Here is a 22098-nt window from a genome sequence, read left to right as displayed (position 1 = left end):
GTCCACATATTGTTAGTTAATTATTTAGCTACATTTAATTTAATACCAAGTATTTTCTATCATGTAATGCTGGATAACTTTACTGCAATGTTTAGAAGCAGTTTATGGATAACTCAACAGGTGTAAGAATTACAGAACCTCAGACACTTTGAACTTCTGAGATGGACAACACACACACACAGTGTATAAACATACAGACATCTGTCTCCACATCCCACTGAGAGAAAATGCGGGAAAACGCCTCTCTCAAATATGCATCAGTTCCTTTTCATCCCCTCTTCCCCTCACCCATACTTCCCTTCACTCAACTCACTCAGAATGGTCGATAGTAGAATGTAATGTTCTACATTAAGGCAAGTGTTATTTACAGTCATGTTTGGTATCATTTGAACTGTCTCAGGGCGACTGGTACAATGGTCTCATTCTTATAAGAAGTAAACTAAAAGGTAATACAGATCAGTTCAGAGATATTTTGGACACTGTAGAGGGTGGGTCAGTTCCCAGTGGTTTTCATCCAAATTACCTTTTGTCACAAAAGGTGTTAACTCGCAAATTACAATTGTTAGTTCCTGTCTCCATCTCGGGGGGTGTTGGTCTTGGTCTGAGTACTTAAGGAAATGTTGCAAAAGGATCGGGGCGATTCTGTAGCCAGAAGCCCTTAGTGTGTGGTGTGTCTCTATACTTCACACTATGTATTTCTATAAAGTCAGGTATGCATCCTTTACTCATAGATTTATCTTTGAGAATTCGATGTTTTGTATTGATATGATTTGATCTCTTTGAATTGGCTATGTAATTGACATAACACATACAGTATTTACCTGACTGATAATAAATTGGTACATTTGACCTTATTCTGTTTTACTCTGTAATTATTGACTCTAGTAAATTACGCTGTATCATTGTTAGCAACATGAGCAACCAAATGAACGAGTAAATATAAAGTCAAGAGTTAACTAGAATAATCAAATATCAGAAGAATACTAATTAGAAACAGACAAGCAATCAATTTACATTTCAACCTAAATACGAGGTCATAATAAAATGGAGTCAGATTAAATAATAAAATGGAGTCAGATTAGAGTTTAATTTAAATTGAAGAACTTTGCACACCGGAAAGACCGAACACGCAGGGAACCTTCATCCACCATTGGATACCTTCTTTGGGCCAAATGTGTGGACCTTACAACAGGTCACATCCTAATGACACTTTGCTCTATCAGCTTGTTAAAAAAAGTCTATTGTGCATTGTTGTCACTCCACAGATTCCAAGAAGTGCAGTGCTGAGCTAAAAAAAAAAAAAAAAAAAAAGATGATCTGCAAATGTAAGTGCGGTCAATTTACTTTTGGCAGTCACACAGCCATATCACCCTGCAGCCCAAGACCGGTTGCCCACTGAAGCTAAGCAGGGTTGAGCCTGGTCAGTACCTGGATGGGAGACCTCTGGGGAAAACTAGGTTGCTGTTGGAAGAGGTGTTAGTGAGGCCAGCAGGGGGTGCTCACCCTGCGGTCTGTGTGGGTCCTAACGCCCCGGGTATAGTGACGGGGACACTATACTGTCAAAAAGCACCGTCTTTCGGATGAGACGTTAGACCGAGGTCCTGGCTCTCTGTGGTCATTAAAAATCCCAGGATGTCTTTCGAAAAGAGTAGAGGTGTGACCTCGGCATCCTGGCCAAATTTCCCCATTGGTCTCTGACCATCATGGCCTCCTAATCATCCCCTTACACTGATTGGCTTCATCACTGTCTCCTCTCCACCAGTAAGCTGGTGTGTGGTGGGCGTTCTGGCGCACTATGGCTGCCGTCGCATCATCCAGGTGGATGCTGCACACTGGTGGTGGACGAGGAGACACTACCCCTCACAATGTAGAGCGCTTTGAGTGCTTAGAAAAGCAGAAAAGCGCTATATAAATGTAATGAATTATTATTATTAATTCTGTGTTTTCTGTATCTGCTTTATTTTACTCTCAAAGTGATGGAACCCCTTCACTTCCATTTTATGAATCACCAAGGACCATGGATTCAGTCACCTATATTTTAAATGGCTCGAGGGTGAGTAAATTAACAGCAAATTTTCATTTTGGGTGAACTTTTCCTGTAATACAGAAAAAAGCATTAATTGATGGAAATGTGATTTTCATTTTTCACTGATACAGTGTTGTCTCTGCCACCTGCAGGCCTCTGACCTCAAATTCAAATTCAAATTCAAATTGTATTTGTCACATACATATACATACATAGTACGACATGTAGTGAAATGTATTGTACGACTGTCCAACAAAATTAAGAAAAAACCTCAAGTTTACAAAAATACAAATAGAAAAAGTACAGTAAACATATATATAGAAATAAACTAGCAATAAAATAAAATAACAAATAGATATGAGAATAAAAATAGATATGAAGAATAAAATAGAATATGATTCTATATAGATTCTGTAAAAGTAAAGTGTATGTCAGTGATAAAGTGTCTGTGTGCTGTGCAGTGCAGTAAAGTGTATAAGTGAGTAAAAGGAATACTAAAGACAAATGGTATGTAAGTCCCACTCATTTATCCTTACGTGACCTTCTACAAATTAGTGCAGATGTAATGAAAATGTGCAAAGTGGAAGTGTGGGGTGATGTGCTTAGAGTGGAGAGAGGTTAAGACAGAGTGGAGAGAGGTTAAGACTGACATGAAGTGTGGCAATAAGAGGGATTCCTGTAATACCTGATCACCCTTCTTTGAAGAACTTCATGAAGTTCTTCAAAGCATGCTTTGTAAGTATTGTTGATTTTTCTTTCTGTTCTAAATGATGTAAACTAAAGGGGTCATAACATAGTTTTTAGCTAAAAATTAGTTTTATTAATTTCCTTCATGTCCAGGCTTCTGATGATGAGGAGTCTCACACCAAAACATTCCAGTTGGAATCCGCAAAAGCGAAGATGTTGCACAACATCTCCTGTCTCTCTCCTCCATCTAGCCCCTGTAAGGAATCGTCTCAGAGGGTAATCTTGGGAAGGACGGTTTAGAGAACCTCCCTCAGGCCATTCTTGTTTTTGGACTGACTTATGCCTTGCATCTTGATTAATGAGCAATACATTAAACACATACATTTTCTCTTTGTTTAATTAGACAAAATCTCAACATATCTAAAGTTACCTGAAATTTGTTAAATGGATTTTGTAAAATGAATTAAAATAAACTGAATTCTAAAACAAAATCCTTGTTGTTTGTATTTTTGTCCTTGTTTATTGTGCAGCTGTAACTTAAAGAATAATAAATCGGTCAAGAAATCAGAAATAAGAAATCAGTCAAATTAAAACAGATAAATAGTTATATTAAAAATGCAATTTGGTCTACTAAAAGTTAACTTTAGTGCAATTTAATGTTTTAAGTTACCTTAACTGGTAAATTTTAGTTATTGTAATAGATAGTTAGTTCAATGAACTAACACTTTCCCATGTAAAAAATTTGAAATGTCTTGTTTGTTCAACAAGACAAAATCAACTTTTTTAGGGCAACGAGTTTCCATACATTTTTTAAGTTCAATCAACTTGTACGGGCTTACGTGTGAAAAGACAAGTCATGAAACAAAAGCAAAAAATTAGGAGTTGATTCATAATATAAAATCTATTATGATTTAATGTAAGGTGTAAAAATGTAATACATAACTAACGTTATGTCTTTGATTTCATGCAGCATTACATACATATATGTGACCATGGACCACAAAACCAGTCTTAAGTTGCTGGGGTATTTATAGCTATAGCCAAAAATACATTGTACGGGTCAAAATTATTGATTTTTCTTTTATGCCAAACATCATTTGTAATTAAGTAAAGATCTTGTTCCATGAAGATATTTTATAAATGTCCTACTGTAAATATATCAATACTTAATTTTTGATTTGTAATATGCATTGCTATGAACATCATTTAGAACTTTAAAGGCGATTTTCTCATTATTTAGATTTTTTTGCACCCTCAGATTCCAGATTTTCAAATAGTTGTATCTCGGCCAAATATTGTCCTATCCTAACAAACCAAACATCAATGGAAAGCTTATTTGTTGACCCGTATAACTGGTTTTGTGGTCCATGGTCACATATATTTAAAGGATCACATGAATCATTGATATTTTGGAATATTCTAAAAACATACAGAAGAAAAAGATAACAATCTCAGTCATCTAAATTAGCCAGCCATTCTCTCCTCTTCATTTTCTTTTTAAGTTAGCTTCTTGCCTTCTGTTCTCGGGCCATCTGACAGAGTCCACAGAAAGGACAGCAGGTCATAATCACCCAGTCGTCACAGACAGAGCCCTAAAGAAGACACAAGCCAATCAGGCAGTGCTAGTCTTTGACATCGAAGTAATGAAATAGTGTATTTCAGCAGAAATTACAAGAGCAAAAATAAGCAATAATTAAAACTGAAAAGGATTTTTATTGCATGGCCTACATTAATACGATATCTGTCACGGATGCTGGTTCTCAATGCAATCATAGCACCGGGTAGGAAGGGCAAACAGCAGCTGTCACCATTATCCTGTGCCACCTTACATCCCAAAATGCAAGGAATAAATGCCCCACACAGACCTGAGGAGTAAACCAGTGTCAGAATTCACACTATTTTACAATGTAAGGCTTGTAAGGTTCAACGAATCGATTAAAGGGATAGTTCATTAGAATTTACTCACCCTTATCATTCCAAATCTGTATGGTGAACTATCCCTTTAACAATGTACTCAATTTATAATATATTACTGTTACATTAGCTCCCTGCTTTACTCACACACACACACACACACACACTCACAGATTCCACAGTTGTCACAACAGTCGCAGACATCAGAGCTCCAGTGAGAGACAGTGTAGCTGGTTACAGTCATTTGAGGCTGGGAAGTCATTGCTTCTGTTTGATATGACATCACTGACAAGAGACATATAGCAAATTATACAATGATTTACAATTACCTTACTCTTATAGATTGTTGCTAAATATACAGTAACATTGTCTTGCTTTGAATATAAAAACAAATTTTTCATTTGATGGCTGTTATATTAAAGAGAGATATTTTAAATGGTTAAATAAGTATTAATTAGGACAAAACATAAATGTAATTTCTGCTCTAGAAAGAATGGTTAAAATGAGATCTTCTCTCTCTCACCTGTTTCTTTGGAGAGGTTTCCTGTTATGTCTCACGTCCTCGGGAATGATGTTCAATATCTGATAGGTCTCAGTGAAGTTGGAATTCACCTCAAGCTTGACGAAGGGGAGTGGAAACTTTACTAGTGGTGAGTAGTTTATGTGACCTGTAAACTAAAGGTTGAAATGTTTGCTTTGGGGGCGAGGAGTTTTGCTCTATTTTAGGTCTCCACACCCTTCCATTATGACCCTTCCATTATCTACAACTTTTAAAACATTTAGAAAATTACTTTGTGTTACCTACATGAGCACTTGCCTTTTTAACAGATGCAGCAGTGATGTTAGAAATATATAGAAGCCCATTTCTTCAACATAAGAAAAATAATCATGCTTTGGTAAATCATAATTACAACACATGCAAAACAATATGAAACAGAGAACCGAATTATTAGTTAAAAAGTCATAATTAAGTCAAAATCATAATTATGACAAACTTTGCTTTTTATCTCATAATTATTACTGTTATAATTATTATTTTTATTTGGTAATTTCGACTTGTCTCATAATTGAAATCTCTGCAAATTATTCAGTTGCTAAATAGTAGTTGTCTGCAATATGATTCTGGCATGCAGATTGCCACAATTGCTTTGGTGTCTACACTCTGTTGCTATGAATTGTTGTTATTGTGCTATGTTTTGATTAGTTTGTTGGTATATATGACCGATTTTACGCACAAGAAAATTACTTGATTTGCTCATCCGAGCAGAAAAACAATTTTGTTTCTGAGAATGAATTTCATTTACAAATAATATATGAAAATGTATTTTACACCTGACATGGTGTTTCTATTTTTCTCTGATTTTAGTCTGTCTTTGAGTCCTAAGCTATAATGCATTGAGTCTTGATGTAGAGAGTAGGATGTTTCAGCATACCTGGTTGAAAAAGTCACTGTTAACCCCTGAACTGCACCAAAAATACCACCCTGTTAACCCGTTTTTGAGCAAAACATCAGAAATCGAAAAAAAAAGGCTGTAACTTTCAGACTTTGATTCGCAGGCCTTTCGAAAGCAACACTTTAAATGCAACTGGCCACAAGAATCATATTAAAAATAAATAGAGTAACAGAAAAGGGAAGCTCAGAGATACTGAAATGTGACTATTGTTTGCACGATTTGTAGACAGGTTTCTAGGAAAGAACACTTAACACTGGTCCCTACAGTCAAAGCCACATGTCTGACCATGTTCTGGTTGAAATCTGAGAATGGTAAACCAAAATCAAAGTGTGAAAGTGTTTTCGTTGGCTAAGTCTTGGTGTATTTTCTTTAAAATTTCTTAAATCAGTTAGAATCTGCATGAATAGTATGCTGATAATTAAAGTTTTAACGTTATTAAAACAGATTTGCCACATCTTCAGACATCTAAAAGCAGCTGAGGTTTAAAGATGGCTTACGGTTTCATAATAGTGCAGCGAATCTGTTGAGCTGTTTGACTTCATTGTTTACACATCAGGGCATGTCTCTGGTTTTCTTATCCGATGTTTTGCACTGCTGTAACACTTAATCATTCTTCACCATTTTATGTGCGTTTGTGAGGTCAGTTTGTACACATACAGTAACCAGCGTCCAGCCCCTTGAGTAAATTATCTCTTTAAAACACCCAAAGTCACATTAGAATATGAAATCTCGACAGTTATAAAATACTATGAAATGTGAAAAGAAGACATTTTCGTCTTTAAAAGTACTTATTAAGGTCTATCATTTTAAATAAAAATAGATACTCGGCTGTATTTTTGTATTCAAAGCACCATATTTAGTCCTATATGTGAAAAGAAAAATATTAAACATGCATACTGAGCTGTGTGATTTTGTTTTACGTAACATATTTTTAAATGAATTTTTCAAGTCTATTGTGTAAGTTCTACAGTCAGTTCCTTATTCTGGTCCCTGTAGCCACACACAGACGTGTGCAGGCCACATTTCACAATGCCTGAAGATAATATGTTGCAGAACTGTATTGTCAAAATCGCACTCCACAGTTTCAAACGTGGATATGGTTCAAGTAACGTATCTGAAACCCTTGTTTCGTTAGCATTAGAAACAAGAAGCTCTGAGTGCAGTTGCATGAACAACTGTTGAAATGTAGAGCTGTGTGGACATTTCTGTATTTTAACTTTATTTAATCTGTGATGCAGAAATAATGACATTAACAAAATAAAAAATTCAATAATAAAGGATAAAGGATTTAAATTGGACTATATGTAAAAAGAGGGTCACTTGACTAAATAAATTGACATATTTTCATGGGTAAGTTGAAATATAGAGCAAATGTCCATCTACTCCTTGCGGTGATAAATAATGTTAATCTTCTTCAGGTTACAGCTGTACTAGAACATACAGTTGTACATACAGTTAAAACATACAAAAAGAGAATACTGCTGTCCTGTGGTGGTTTATCAGTCATCAATAAAGCTAATGAATAATATTAAGCAAGCCAAAGTTATCAACTTAAAACTGTCTATTAATAAACTGTATATAAGAAGTTAGTCATCTGTCTAAAGAGACAAGCTACATGTCATTACCACAATCCAGGAGACACATTGTTATGAATAGATTTGTGAATAAATATCTACAAGTGGACTTGCTCAAATTAATGTCTGTATATATTTTGAGACACAAAAACACTGCTCTGGTTTTACACGTTGATCTATATACAGTTGTTGGGAACTTGTAACTGAATCTAAACCACAATTTGCAAAAAATCAAACTGAACATGAATAAGAATCAAGCACTATAGAGAATATTGTTGTACCATACAGTCATTGCTCAATAAATAATTCTCACTTTGGAGTTAAAATACTATATTTATAAATGTTTCATGAACTGAGAAAACAAAATTCCCTTGATCTTTTCACATATATGACCCTGGACCACAAATCCAGTCTTAAGTAGCTGGGGTATATTTGTAGCGATAGCCAACGATACATTGTATGGGACAAAATTACTGATTTTTCTTTTATGCCAAAAATCATCAAGTAGGCCTAAAGATCATGTTCCATGAAGATATTTTGTAAATGTTCTTCCATAAAATATCAAAACTTAATTTTTGATCAGTATTATGCATTGCTAAGAACTTCATTTGGACAACTTTAAAGGCGATTTTTTTTCAATATTTTATTTTATTTATTTATTTATTTTTTGCGCCCTCCGATTCCAGATTTTCAAATAATTGTATCTCAGCCGAATATTGTCCTATCCTAAAAACCCATTCATCAATGGATAGCTTATTTATTCAGCTTTCAGATGATGTATAAATCTCAATTTTAAAAAATTGTCACTTATGACTGGTTTTGTGGTCCAGGGTCACATATACGAGGTCTTTGTACTAAACATCCTGTAAATTGCAGAACTCAAACATTCTCGTTAGTCTAAAAACAGCTATATAACTGATTTTATTACGTGGTCACTATTTGTCTGTTAAACAGATCGTTTGATATTTACAGCGGGTAAAGTAAGTATTGAACACGTCACCATTTTCTCAGTAAATATATTTCTTAAGGTGCTGTTGACTAATTTTCACCAGATGTCGGTAACAACCCAAGTAATCCATACATACAAAGAAAACAAAATAAATAATTTCAGAAATTAAGTTATGTGTAATAATATGGAATGACACAGGGAAAAGTATTGAACTACTGAAATTTATTTAATACTTTGTGCATGTTAAGGAAGCAGACTTCACACAGGATTAGTTCAATGCAATGGGATTTATTGACAGCAGAGTAAACGCAGATGATGAGATGGTAAGTATTACGTGCAGATATCAGTTTGTTGGAGAGTCGATAACTGGACTGAATTGTCTTGACAGGAACTCGTGGACGCTGGGTGAACCACACACCTCACTGTGAGACTTGGATAGGCTGGCAGGAGATCTTTGGAAGAATCCGGATCCAGGAGACAGAGGAACACGACTCTGGAGAGAACACAGGAGGTAGGATGACAACAAGGTAAGTAGCAGGTAAGTCGCTGAGATAGCATAGGAGTCCACTTCGTAAGAACGAGACCGGACATTTGAGTGCAGTGAGGTGTGTGGCTTTATAGTGCTGGGTGATGAGGCTCAAATTGACTGGCGTGGGAGCCTGGTCGATCTGTGACGGTACAAAAGCCTTTGTTGGTAATAACAGCTTCAAGACGCCTCCTGTGGAGAAACTAGTCGCATACATTGCTCAGGTGTGATTTTGGCCCTTTCTTCCACAGATAAGAATGCCTTTTTACACCTCCCTTTCTTCATGTGTTCAATACTTTTTCCCTGTCATTCCATTTTATTACACATAACTTAATTTCTGAACTTATGTGTTTTGTTTTCTTTGTATGTATGGATTACTTAGGTTGTTATCGACATCTGGTGAAAATTTCATGTCAATAGCACCTTTAGAAATATATTTACTGAGAAAAATGGTGATGTGTTCAATACTTATTTTACCCGCTGTATGCAGTTTTAGCCTAAACCACAGTATAGGGTTCATCTATGAGGAATGTAGCTGTCAAACACAAGTGTTAACCAATCATAGCAGTAGGCATTTACTTCTGAGTATACAATCATCTTTCCGATGAGGGGGGTTAAAAACAGGACAGAAAATATATTACTTCTAAATTATGATTTTTGATGTAAAAAAAATCTTAACATTATAAGTGGACCTCAGAGAACAGAACAAAATTTAAAAAACAGACAGTTCATGACACTTTTAAATCTAGTCAAATCTGGCTGTGCGATTCTTTTGAATTTAATTAGTGAGGCCAGATAGGATGTGGTTACACTTCTGAGAATGTGTCAACACACATCAGAGCTGTTCTTTGAAAATTAAAGAAGTGTATATGCACTCAGTAAACAAGTAAACACAACCGTTTAGTTATGAGGTGTCATTTTCTTATACAATATTATGTTACAGTGCATTCATGCTCAACCTAGAAAGTCAAATGGATGAACAATAATTGTAATGTGACAATGGCCTCATCAAAATCCATATTCAACCATTTGAATGTGATTTCTGGGTGTGAAAAACCTGCAGAGGATTTTTAGCATGTTATAAAACAGATTAACCAGAATGCTTTAGAAAAAAAAAAGGCTGTCATATTTTATAGGGCCAAAGCATTATGTACGTCACAGTACCTTTTACAGGTTTTTTTTTATTTATATATATTTTTTCCAAGTTATATTTTTGGCCTTATATTGCATAGAACAGGATAGATGAGACATGAAAAAACAGGGAGGAGAGTGAGCGAGAACAGCACATTGAGCTGGGACTCAAAGTGACAGCTGCATTAAATGTCTGAATGTTGCCACAAGACAATGGCTCCAGTGGTTTGATGTAAATTAAAATCTTCTGAAACCAGATTATTATTGTTGTTACTTTAAAACCAAATCAAAAATACTGCAAATGTAAATAAATTAACCAAATTACACCCAAGTGCTAGACTAGACTTATGTGTCAACCTTTTGTTGAGATAACCCTCACAAATATAATGGTCTTACTTGCATATTTTGGTCAGAAATCATCTGCATAAAAGTAAATAGTCTAAACAACAGATCATCATGTATCGCTAAATTATTTAGAACAGACTGAGGTTATCGGCTTCCTGTCTATCAACAGGGAAGATGAATCAGAATATCATTAGATTAAAAATGAGATCAAACAGACTTGAGCAGTAAAAAAGAAGATATTTTGATCAATTTGCTTCTCTTCAGTTTTACAAGCACCTTTTAAAAAAATGTTGAAAAAAATATGATGTTGAAAATATTTCCAGTAAGAGTATGTTTTGTGGAGAGAGCAAAAAGGGAAGAGAGAAAAAAAAGTCAGGAAGCACTAAGATAAACGTGTTTCCTGAACAAAGTTATAATCAAACCATCATCTCTTCTAGGCCAGTCAACCCCTGCAGAGACAGCACAGAGATCAGGTACAATACTTTGATGTTTGCTTCTACTGTACTCTAATATTTAATGTTAGTCCTTTATACAACAGTGATACTTCCTTAAAAAATAGATTCTTTAGACTATAGACTTTTTTTTAAAATATTTGAAATATGTGTAATTATAATTAACTAGACTTTAAATAGTTTCCCTGCAGTGTGAAAATATATTGGTTTTGAAATTAATTACAACAAATGTGAATATTCTCTCTATTTTACATTCAATTTAAAGTTACTGCAAGTAATAATATTCATTGTCTTCTCTCAATGATTTTACTAGCAACAGCACCACATCCATTAAAATAGTTAAAATATATGGAAATGGCAGATAATGGTGAAACTATTTATTATTATTATTATTATTATTATTATATGTTTGATTGTATATGCCAAACTTATGCAATGCTAATTCCTAGCACTTTCACTTCCCTCTAGTTGTACTTTACTATTTCCACTTTTGTCCCAAGAACCCTTTATAAATGACACAAAAAGTATAAGATCTAATTTCACACACTTTCAGATCTGTGACAACCAACTATGCTTGGTGTTGCAAAGGTGTTTTCGAGAAACTTTTTGAATATGTCTGCTCTCAGAAAATTGGGATTTCAAAAACATGTTTTTGTCTAAATTTATCAAGTTTTATTTCCCTGGACGAAGTCTCCAGTTCCTCTTTGCAGTGGTTGTACAAGTAGGATTCAGTTTCTGTGGTCTGACTTCTCGCTCTCTTTCCCTCTATTTTTCTGTAAGAGAGGAGAGACATATAGACAAGACAACGTGAGAGACGAGTGCATCTCTTGCCCACAGATTTACTTGTATGTCTCACATCTCTGAAGCTCATCATGAAGCACACCACAGCAGCTATAGATGTCTCAGAGGTGAGTGTTAAGAAGACAGTACTGAGAAAAACAAACAAAAAGGTTAACAATCTGATTTAATAGAATATTGTCTTTTGCTCTGTTCCAGTACGCAGATTATGACTACTCAAACACTCCTTACTATGATAACAATGGACATCAGGATGACACTGCTGCTGCCCCCTGCAGTCTGAGGGAAACATGGGACATTCTTGGTCGCTTTGCCCCCGTGGCTTACATCCTAGTCTTTATCTTGGCACTAGTTGGTAATATCCTGGTTCTGTGCGTGATCCGCCGCTATCGGCAGTCTCGACACAGCCCCTGCTCCTTCTCACTGACAGACACTTTCCTGCTCCATTTGGCCATCTCTGACCTCCTACTGGCTATAACTTTGCCATTTTTTGCCGTCGAGTGGATCCACGAGTGGGTTTTCGGTGTATTCATGTGTAAAATAGCTGGAGCGTTGTTCTCGCTGAATGTCTATTGTGGGGTGCTGTTCCTGGCCTGCATCAGCTTTGACCGGTACCTGGCTATTGTACATGCCATCAATATCAGCTGGAGACGCAAGACCTGCCACGCTCAGCTGGCCTGTGCCATCATCTGGGGTGTCTGCCTGGGAATGGCAATGGTGGACGTGTACTACCGCAAAGTGGTGAATGTATATGGCATAAATCGGTTGATGTGCCATATAGATTTTTCCGAAGAGAACAGCCAGCAATGGCAGATCGGCATGCAGCTGGTTAGCATGATTCTTGGATTCATACTTCCCCTACTGGTCATGCTGTACTGCTACCTTCGCATTTTCAAAGCACTCTGCCACGCCACGCGTAGGCAGAAACGGCGCTCGCTGAGGCTCATCATCTCATTGGTCATTGTGTTTGTAGTCAGTTGGGCACCTTATAATGCCTTGCGGATGACCGACAGCTTGCAGATGCTTGGGGTCATTGTCAAAACCTGCACGCTCAACAAGGTGCTAGATCTTGGCACTTTCGTGACAGAAAGCCTGGGGTTGGCGCATTGCGCTTTAAATCCACTACTCTACGGCCTTGTGGGGGTAAAGTTCCGTCGTGAGCTCACCCAGATGTGCAAGGCTGCTTTAGGACCCCAGGGGTGCCTCGCATTAGCAGGATGGGCAAACGGTCGGAGATCAACCCGCAGACCTACTGGATCATTCAGCTCGGTGGAGAGTGAGAATACCTCGTACTTCTCTGTCATGGCCTGAAAAGAGTGCAAATGACATGAACAAGAGTGCAAGAATAGAAGTGACGGTTGTTTTTATCTGGAATTGGGAAGAAATCACAATTTCAGCTTGTGTTGTCTGAGAGATATTAAAACCTTTTTCATGTTAACTTTTTTGAAATAAGGCATTTTCTGATATAGTTTTAACATCTGTTCTGTTGGAGGAGGAGACTTTGTCATCAATTTTCTGTTGTTATTATTAAAGATCTACCTGCATGTTTTTATATATGAATGAGAATATTCAAAAATTTGGAAATCTTTAGACAAATGAGAATTTGCTGAATTTTTGCTATAGGCTCTATATAGCTAGATATTCATATTTTTTTATATCGTTTATATTCTCCAAACAATACATGCTGAGACAAAAAAAAAAAAAAAAAAAAAAAGATTTCAGAAAAATGCTATAGAATTTTTTTTCCCATCAACAATTCTCCCTTTGTGGCAGCTGTAATCGTGACAATGGATTCTGTTGAATCTGGTCTGGTGTCACAAACAGGAACTGAAAACCGACTCCACATCCACTTCCTTTACTTTTCTTTTTTTAAATAAATACTCTTCATAAATAACGCTGTAACATCAAATTGAGTTTTCTTTATCATTTTATTAATCTGTTGTTTGATATTTTAAGTAGATGACATAATATAATGTATAACACATCAAATAGAGTACATAATAGATGTGAACATGACAGGATGCTTCCTCCTAATGTAATTTTTGTAAAACGTTTCTATTGTTATTTTTGTTAGTTCTGTGTTGCCACCTCTGATAAAAGTGTAGATTCCATTAAACTTGCAGTATAGATTTGTGTGAGTCACTTTTTCCTTAGACTATGGAGGATGTGACACTTGACAGCCACAAAGGAAACCCAGAGCAAAAGGTGTAATCGCTTTTTTTTTGTTTCTACTGAAATTACTTTTTTCAATTTCTTGTTTCATTTCTATTTTCCTCTGTATTAAAATTACATGAAGATCTATTTTATTTTGAGAGTGACAGCCACAAAGGAAACCCAACGGTATAATCACCTTTGTTCATCTCTATAAAAAATACCTCTCTAAAAATACTTTTGTAAGAAATAAACAGTTTTCTTTCAGAAAGCATTTTGGAAGTGTTCATATTTATTAATGCTACAGTTTTCAAAAAAAATAAATACATACATTTTTTTTAATTCCGATCTTTTCTGCAGTGAAATTTTGACATTAGAGTTGGTAACATTAATAATATAAAAAGTGTACTTGCAACTTCACAGCATGCTCTTTTAGCTGAAAGCATTTTAGTCTGGGGGTCAGGAAATGTGAGTCAGACTGAAACTTTTATGACCCGCATAAGCACCACACCTAACATCTGCTGAGCCTGACCTCTGAATATGTAGATTTCACAGCTGGTAAAGAGATTTTTTTTATGAACCACCAAAAATAATAATATAGCTAATATAGCTACTCTAACAAGATTTTATGAAGCAAATCATTACTTACAGAAATTTTAAAGAGCAATAACTATCATGAAATCACCTCAGTCGACTCAGAGAAGGTCTATGCATCTTTACGACAGTAAATAAATCTAAACTTAAGATGAAACAAAGAAAATATGAGAATATATGTAGCTATTTGTGTAAGATCGCTGCCATCTAGTGGAAAAAAATAAAAATACCATGACTTCTTGTTAGGTCGAAATGATATAATGACAATAATGGCCAGTAGATGGCTGAAGTGTTAGGAAAGAACTGCTGTGAGAGATGTCATGCTTAAAAAAATTGCTTAGAATGCTTAAATTCATTTAGACTTTTATTTATTTGTCTTTTTTTATTATTATTTTATATTTTATTTATTTATTTAGACCCTGATCCAACAATAATTATCAAGTGTTCCTAATGTAGCCTACAACTGGGGGAAAACAAACAAACAAACAAAAAAAACTCAGCAATACTAGTCACATTTTTGCAACTAAGCAACTACACTCTAAACAAAAACAAATGGTGCTAAATTGCACTAAAAGTGGTTAATTGGCTATTCAGCACCTTTGTCAAATGGTGCTATGTAGAACTATATAAGAGGAGCCCTAGTCTCCTCTTTAGATTTTAGACATGTTACTTCGCTCTCACATGAATTTACTACAATGGCTAAAGTTATTCAGAGGCTTAAAGGGATCTTGTACGGCAGTAGTGCTACAGCACCTTAACCACCCCAAACAACCGCTGAAGAACCGTACTGGGCTTAACAGGTTCTTCATACGGTAGCGGTGCTATATAGCACCTCAACCACCCCAATAAAACAATTCTCTCCCTCTGTCTGTGTGTGTGTGTGTGTGTGTGTGTGTGTGTGTGCATGTTTATGTGGTTTATGAGGACACACATTTGTTTAATGACATGGGTATGACAGAGGTCTTACAATATGAAGGTGGTTTATGAGGACACTGCCTATGTCCCCGTAATTCAAAAGGCTTAAAAAAAACATACTAAATGGTGTTTTTTTGGAAATCTAAAAATGCACAAAGTCTCCTGTGAGGGCTAAGTTTAGGTGTAGGGTTGGTGTAGGGCAATAGCACACACAGTTTGTTCAGTATAAAAACCATTACGCCTATGGAGAGTCCCCATAAACCACAAAAACCAACATGTGTGTGTGCGTGTGAGAGACAAATGTCCCCACAAATATAGTAATACCAGTAAATTTTGACCTTGTGGGAACATTTTTTAGATCCCCATGAGGAAACAAGCTTGTAAATCATACAGAATGAAGTTTTTGGAAAATCTAAAAATGCAGTTTCCTGTGAGGGGTAGGTTTAGGTGTAGGGCGATAGAAAGTACAGTTTGTTTGTACAGTATAAAAACCATTACGCTAGCAGAGAGACGCTAACGTGTGTGTGTGTGTGTGTGTTGTGGAGAATTTTAAATTCAGCTGCATTTTAGACTATCAAGCACTAGAGAGCGCAGTACATCTGTTGAAATCATCGCGGATGAGCAGGTTACGTTACCAAGTTTGTTGGTGTGTAAGGTATTTATAGATATAACCAGCTGGGGCAAGAGTGCACGGGGTGGTAGGTAGGGAGGAACTAGAGAGCTACCCGGATGAAGTAATGGGTAAGGACGAAGACATTTAACAAGGGCAGGATCATCGTTACCTACTCCTTGTCTTTCACTCTGCGCGTGCACGGTAACCAAATGTATTGCAGTGAACAAACATACTCTCAAGTCCCAATAGACGGGTTACGTAAACTACAGAAAATGCGGACTGCTTAAAAGAAGACAAAGAAACAAAGAAGACCAGGAACATGACAACACCTGTAAGTGTTTTCTTAGCCTTACAGATGCACATATTTAAAGTTTCATGATTATAGTCGGTTTCATCTAACTTATTCTGTCGTGCTGTCAAGGTACCTTTGTTGTACAGATATATTGAACTGGATCTACTCACTAACCAAACAAACCCAGTTTTTGAAATTCATAGCTTTCGAAATGAACAGTTCAAGAGCAGCTAAAAGGGTTTGCAAACTTGAAAACAAACCCACATATCTGTGTACATTAGCAAACTCAAGCAGTAGTGAAGTGTTAAAGCAGTTTAGTTTTGTATTGTAGCCTATTGCGCGCGCGTATTCACCTCCTCGGTTTTATCTACAGTAGTCAGCTGTCCCACCCATAGTTTTACTTTCCATTTATATTGTTGCGACATCATGTGAAAACCCAGCATGTGACTCTTTGCACATAAAAAACGCTCGCCGCTGTTGACAAGTCAGTTCACGAGGAGCAGTCAGATATTAATCTACAGTTTCTCATTGACCCTTGGATTGTTTTTATTTTAGTCAAACATGCAGGTGGACCTGCACGGACTGTTTGAGGATAACAATACCTTCGACTATGATGATTACGAGTACAAGGAGCTGTGTCCGTCCAGCACAGTCTCCGGCACTTTGGCGGTCTTCATGCCCCTGCTTTACTCTGTGGGCTTCTTATGTGGGCTGCTGGGAAACGGACTGGTGCTGGCAATACTGTGGCTCAAGACGCTGAACCTGAGAGTGATGGACATCTTCATCCTTCTTCTGAGTGTAACAGACAGCCTGCTGCTGCTCACACTGCCTCTCTGGGCTGTAGATGCGGTTAAAGGATGGATCATGGGCACAGAGCTCTGCAAACTGTCTGGAGCTCTGTTCGAGGTGAGTTATTGTTGGCTTGTTAATGTATCGGTTTGATAAGTTCATAGATGTCAATGGCATTTTGATTGTACACACGTTTTCAACCATCAGGTATGGCTAAAAGTTAAATACACTCTGAAATCAAACTGGCAAAATGTGGAATGACTTATTTTGGATCTTCTGGTGGCATCCATTAAAGAAACGGGTTTCTATTATATGGTCATATTTTGGACATCCACACCTAGACAAATGACATGAGACTTTTTTTTGTCCAGATCAATGTATTTAATCCAAAGTATATATAAATAAAAATGAATGACTTGAATACACATCTCCTATGATGAGCTTGTTTGAATTGAAATTCATTTTAATATATTTTGGGGGGACACAAAGTAAATATCATGGTGATACAGCTGTCCTAATATCATAGTGAAGAAAAAACCCTTAATATTTCAAAGTATTTTTTTCACAATGTACAAAATTATTTTATTATTATTATCACTATTTATTAAATGTTGTCTGTTGAATCCAAGTCACTTGGTGCAACTAACATGCAGAAAACAAAATTGTCAAGAAATGATGTCATAGTGAGGACCACTGCAGACCCTCATGCCTGTGTATCAAGGACAATAAGACTAAAATATCAGATAATTTGACCTTTATATTAAAAGACAAGGTTAGTTCATGTTTTAAAATGTAATGTGGTGTGTGACTCCCCTAAAAATGTATACATTAATGATACTTAGAAATAAATTATTTGAATTTTTCTTTAAAAAATCTTATACTGTAAGATATTTAATATTATAAGATATTCAAAATATTGGCAAAACGTATTTTACCTTTTATATATATTAGATTTTTAAATAAATTAAGAAATAGGTTATTACTTTATATTTTATGGATGCTGCACATTACATTTTTTGAGTCAATGTTTTATTATTATTATTATTATTATAAGAAATAAAGATTTTAAAGCCATATGAAGCCAACATAGATACATTTACAGGACATGACATGTTTTTTAAACTACCTTTAAAAAACTATTTTTGCACATTCTAATTTGTCATTAACAGTCTATTATAGTAGCATTGTAATAATAACTAATTCCTTTTCATTATCTCTTCAGATTAATTTCTACTGTGGTATCTTCACGTTGGCCTGCCTCAGTGTTGACTGCTATCTGTCCATCGTCCGTGGAGTACAGCTGTTTTCTTGTAAAAAGCCTGTGGTGGTTTACTGTTGCTGCTTGATCATCTGTGTCCTCTGCCTGTTCCTGTCCATCCCTGATTGGATCTTTCTAAGTGTAAGCAAACAGGAATGTATTCACTATTACTCGCCTGATTCCCAGCGTCTTGCCTCTCGTCTTCCACATCTTTTTGTTTTACTGGTACTTGTGCTGCTGTTCTGCTGTTCCATCGTCCTGCTGAAGTTACGGCACAACTCAAAGTGCCAGCAAAAGAAGAAGGGCCAAAGCACAGCTATCATTGCAGCCCTCATACTGGTTTTCTTTATCTGCTGGATACCCTACAGCATTACCTTCATTGTGAACACTTTTCTGTCAATGGATGGCGACTCTCCAGCAGTGGAAGAAGACTGCGAAGGGAGGCAGTGGACAGCTAGCAAAATAACAGCAGTTTTTGGGCTTCTCCATTGCGTTACTAATCCTGCTATTTATCTCTGTCTCTCCAAAGAGTTCCGGTCTCGCGTACTGACTGTGATAAAGCTCAGTGCTTGTAAAATGGAGAATAATGAGGTTTCGCTTTGGGACTCTAGTGGAGTAAATGGTAATACTTCTGTCCAGGAGGAACAAGATTCACTTCAGCCTATGAATGACATTAAACAAACAACAAAAACCCAAGATCATGATATATGAAAGCATGGATCATAACACATTCACTGATGGATGTTCTGTGTATCATAATTCCTAAAATGTATGTTATGCATTCTTCATTTAGCATGTGAGCATTTAATAGATATCTCTAAGTATGGAATAACCCAATGATGGGTGATTTCTGTACATGTATTCTGGAAAACTCTCATAATGGATGATAAAGGATGAAATGAAAAAGATGGACATTAAATGAAAGAAGGACATGAAATGCTAGCCAACTCATTTGCACTTTAAATCTGTTTATTTTCATCATATTTGGAATTATTTAATTTTATTTGGTCAAATGTTATATTTATTTATTTTTGTTGTGCTGTGTAAATGGTTTTGGAATCATGTGCTAGAACAATGCTCTTAGTAATGAACTGAAATTATCAGCCAATATTTGGCCATTTGCCGGTTCTGTGCCTACTTGTGTCAGTCCTCTGTCGTGTGTGTCATGTGTTCCGGCCTCTTGTGCCCTTATTTGGTTTGTTTCCTGTCCTTGTTATGTGATTAGTAGTTTATTCTGTTCCAGGTGTGTTTGAGTTAATTAGCCTTGTATTTAAGTCCTGTCTGTGTAGTGCCATTTCGTCTGGTCTACTCGTTACTCCCTGGTGTTTGATGGCTGCCTGGCCCTGTCCTGCCTTCATCAGTAAAGTTTGTGATTTGAGTTTACCTCCTCCTATGCGTGTACCTTGTTCCTCCCTCGTGTGTACACTGTGACAACTTGCTTGATTGATCAACAGATGTCTTCATTCCCACTCAATTACAAAATCATTGTCAATGGATAATTAACATTTTCTTCTATTTTTTTTTCTCTTTTCTTTATTTTTTTGGTCAAATTTGAATAACTATTGTATGAAATCTTAATTTCATCATTCAAAACTTTTGTACATGTGTGCATATATATAATTACAGTATGTATATTTTTAATTGTGCCATTTAAATTTGACAAATGAAATATGAAATGTCACATTTTACAATCATTTAAACATTGTCTGTCACATTTATGTTTGTACCATAAATTTATTCATATCTACTAAATCTGTTGTAGGTGGGAGAAATAGTTTTAAAATTTGTGCCAAAATTTAATCAGTAGCATCAGCAAATCTGCTGATGAATACGATTTTATTTTAGAATTTCGGCTCCAATGACAGGAAGTCGTGTCACTTGCTTAGCCGTTTCTTACATGTTTTTTGTTTTTTTGAGATCTCTTCAAGTCAGTGGTCTCTGGAAGGGTGTATACTGTTACTTAAATAAGTGGTAAGAAGTTTATAAAGGAACACAGTGCTATTTTAATGTTGATGAATCAATAAATATTAATGATTATTAAAGAGAAAATATATTGAAAAGGACTTCATTGCTCATCAAATAATGCTGAGAAAATAATGATTTGACATAATTTTGTGTAGTTTTCTGTGAGATGGGGTCATAAAAGATTCTTTTCCCATGTTGCATAACCAAGTATTCTTCTGAACCCTTTTGGAGGAAGTACTTTCTTCCTGTACAGGGTTAATTGGTAATTGGGAAAGACCGCTGTTGGGATTTTCAGACATACATTTTTTGGTAATGTCATTAGTGGAGTATCCCCATGGACGGAAGACAACACATGGTGTACAGAGAGAAAAAATGGGGCCATTGTATATGCTCTAGTCTTTGTACTGTACTGAAATACTTTCAGGACGTCATCATCCTGAACAACAGAAGGGCCTGTGTGTAGTTGTGTAGTAGTGAGAGAAACTGATCGTTAAGTAGTTTTTTTACATATCTTTACACATTTTAATACTCGTGATCCATTTTCGATGACAGTCCATTTTGAACAGATAGGTTTCTTAGAAAGTTCTTTGTATTGTAATGCGTTCTGATGCCACGCACACAAAAATAACCACATGTGACGCCTCGGTTCCTCTTCTGAAACCGAACATGTGGTGAGCATTAATGTGAAAAGGACAGCAGGATTGCATTGTCATGCGACAATAATATCATCAATATTCCATCAGTCATTTCCATGAGTCATTATTATAGTAAGGAAAATAAACAAAATGAGAGTAGATGTAGTTGGATTGTCAGAATTTCAGCTATATATTAACACTAGTTTCAGTATGAGGAAATTGCATTTTTGTTCATTTCCTGTCCTGTTGTGTGTTTGTGTTACTGCGAATGACAGCTTTTTTGTGAAATGTGACACTGGACCACAAAGCCAGTCTTAAGTCATTGGGGTATATTTGTAGCAATAGCCAAAAATACATTGTATGGGTCAAAATGATCGATTTTTCTTTTATGGCAAAAATCATTAGGATATTAAGTAAAGATCATGTTCCATTAAGATATTTTGTTGATTTCCTACCATACATATATCAAAACGTCATTTTTGATTAGTAATATGCATTTCTAAGAACTTAATTTTGACAACTTTAAAGGAGATTTTCTCAGTATTTAGATTTTTTTGCACACTCAGATTCCATATTTTCAAATAGTTGTGAAGTGAAGCGAAGTGAAGTGACACTGCCAAGTATGGTGACCCATACTCGGAATTCGTGCTCTGCATTTAACCCATCCAACGTGCACACACACAGCAGTGAACACACACACCGTGAACACACACCCGGAGCAGTGTATCTCGGATAAATATTGTCCTATCATAACAAACCATACCTCACTGGAAAGCTTATTTATTCAGCTTTCAGATGTTGTATAGAAAATTACACTTATGACTGGTTTTGTGGTCTAGGGTCACAAATGTCATAGGCATTTCTTTTCTATTTTTTTTCTAGTCAGTGCTCTTTACTCATGATTTGCATCCAGTGATTTGAAATGTGTTTTTGTAGTTCTTCTTTTTTTAGCTGGTCAAGTATCAAAAAAGTATCAAACATACGTGTGTGCTGTAGTACCCCTAGTAGATGATGGTTGAGAGCACTAGAA

At 36.0% G+C, this 22098-nt stretch overlaps 3 protein-coding genes across 3 annotated transcripts; 2 read left to right on the top strand and 1 right to left on the bottom strand.

Moving 5' to 3' along the window:
* Positions 1–4215: 4215 nt before the first annotated feature.
* On the bottom strand, positions 4216–5180 carry cnfn (cornifelin; the record flags this gene model as incomplete). The annotated part of the gene is made up of 4 exons (XM_079430033.1): positions 5151–5180; positions 4799–4912; positions 4442–4578; positions 4216–4305 (listed from the first exon to the last, which is right to left on the bottom strand). The coding sequence occupies exons 2-4, from the start codon at positions 4908–4910 to the stop codon at positions 4216–4218; spliced, it is 339 nt and encodes a 112-aa protein (XP_079286159.1). The 5' UTR covers positions 4911–4912; positions 5151–5180.
* A 5810-nt stretch (positions 5181–10990) lies between these two features.
* LOC306877864 (C-X-C chemokine receptor type 3-2-like) lies at positions 10991–14274 on the top strand. Its single transcript, XM_079429870.1, has 3 exons — positions 10991–11079; positions 11839–11966; positions 12055–14274. Exons 2-3 carry the CDS (start codon positions 11931–11933, stop codon positions 13165–13167), a joined length of 1149 nt encoding a protein of 382 aa, XP_079285996.1. The 5' UTR covers positions 10991–11079; positions 11839–11930; the 3' UTR covers positions 13168–14274.
* A 1825-nt stretch (positions 14275–16099) lies between these two features.
* cxcr3.3 (chemokine (C-X-C motif) receptor 3, tandem duplicate 3) lies at positions 16100–20513 on the top strand. The gene is made up of 3 exons (XM_079430150.1): positions 16100–16460; positions 16977–17327; positions 18433–20513. Exons 1-3 carry the CDS (start codon positions 16449–16451, stop codon positions 19177–19179), a joined length of 1110 nt encoding a protein of 369 aa, XP_079286276.1. The 5' UTR covers positions 16100–16448; the 3' UTR covers positions 19180–20513.
* The last annotated feature ends 1585 nt before the right edge of the window (positions 20514–22098 follow it).

Source organism: Barbus barbus (assembly GCF_936440315.1).
Source record: "Barbus barbus genome assembly, chromosome: 12".
NCBI lineage: Eukaryota > Metazoa > Chordata > Actinopteri > Cypriniformes > Cyprinidae > Barbus > Barbus barbus.
The sequence above is the reverse complement of the archived record's forward strand: the minus strand, read 5'-3'. Positions and strand labels throughout refer to the sequence as shown.

What these genes read in the sequence shown, in the direction of transcription:
- LOC306877864 (XM_079429870.1), top strand. Translation starts at nt 11,931, where the DNA reads ATGAAGCACACCACAGCAGCTATAGATGTCTCAGAG. An exon ending in CAGCTATAGATGTCTCAGAG is followed by an intron (nt 11,967 to 12,054) that starts GTGAGTGTTAAG and finishes GCTCTGTTCCAG; the next exon opens with TACGCAGATTATGACTACTC.
- cxcr3.3 (XM_079430150.1), top strand. An exon ending in TGTCTGGAGCTCTGTTCGAG is followed by an intron (nt 17,328 to 18,432) that starts GTGAGTTATTGT and finishes TTATCTCTTCAG; the next exon opens with ATTAATTTCTACTGTGGTAT.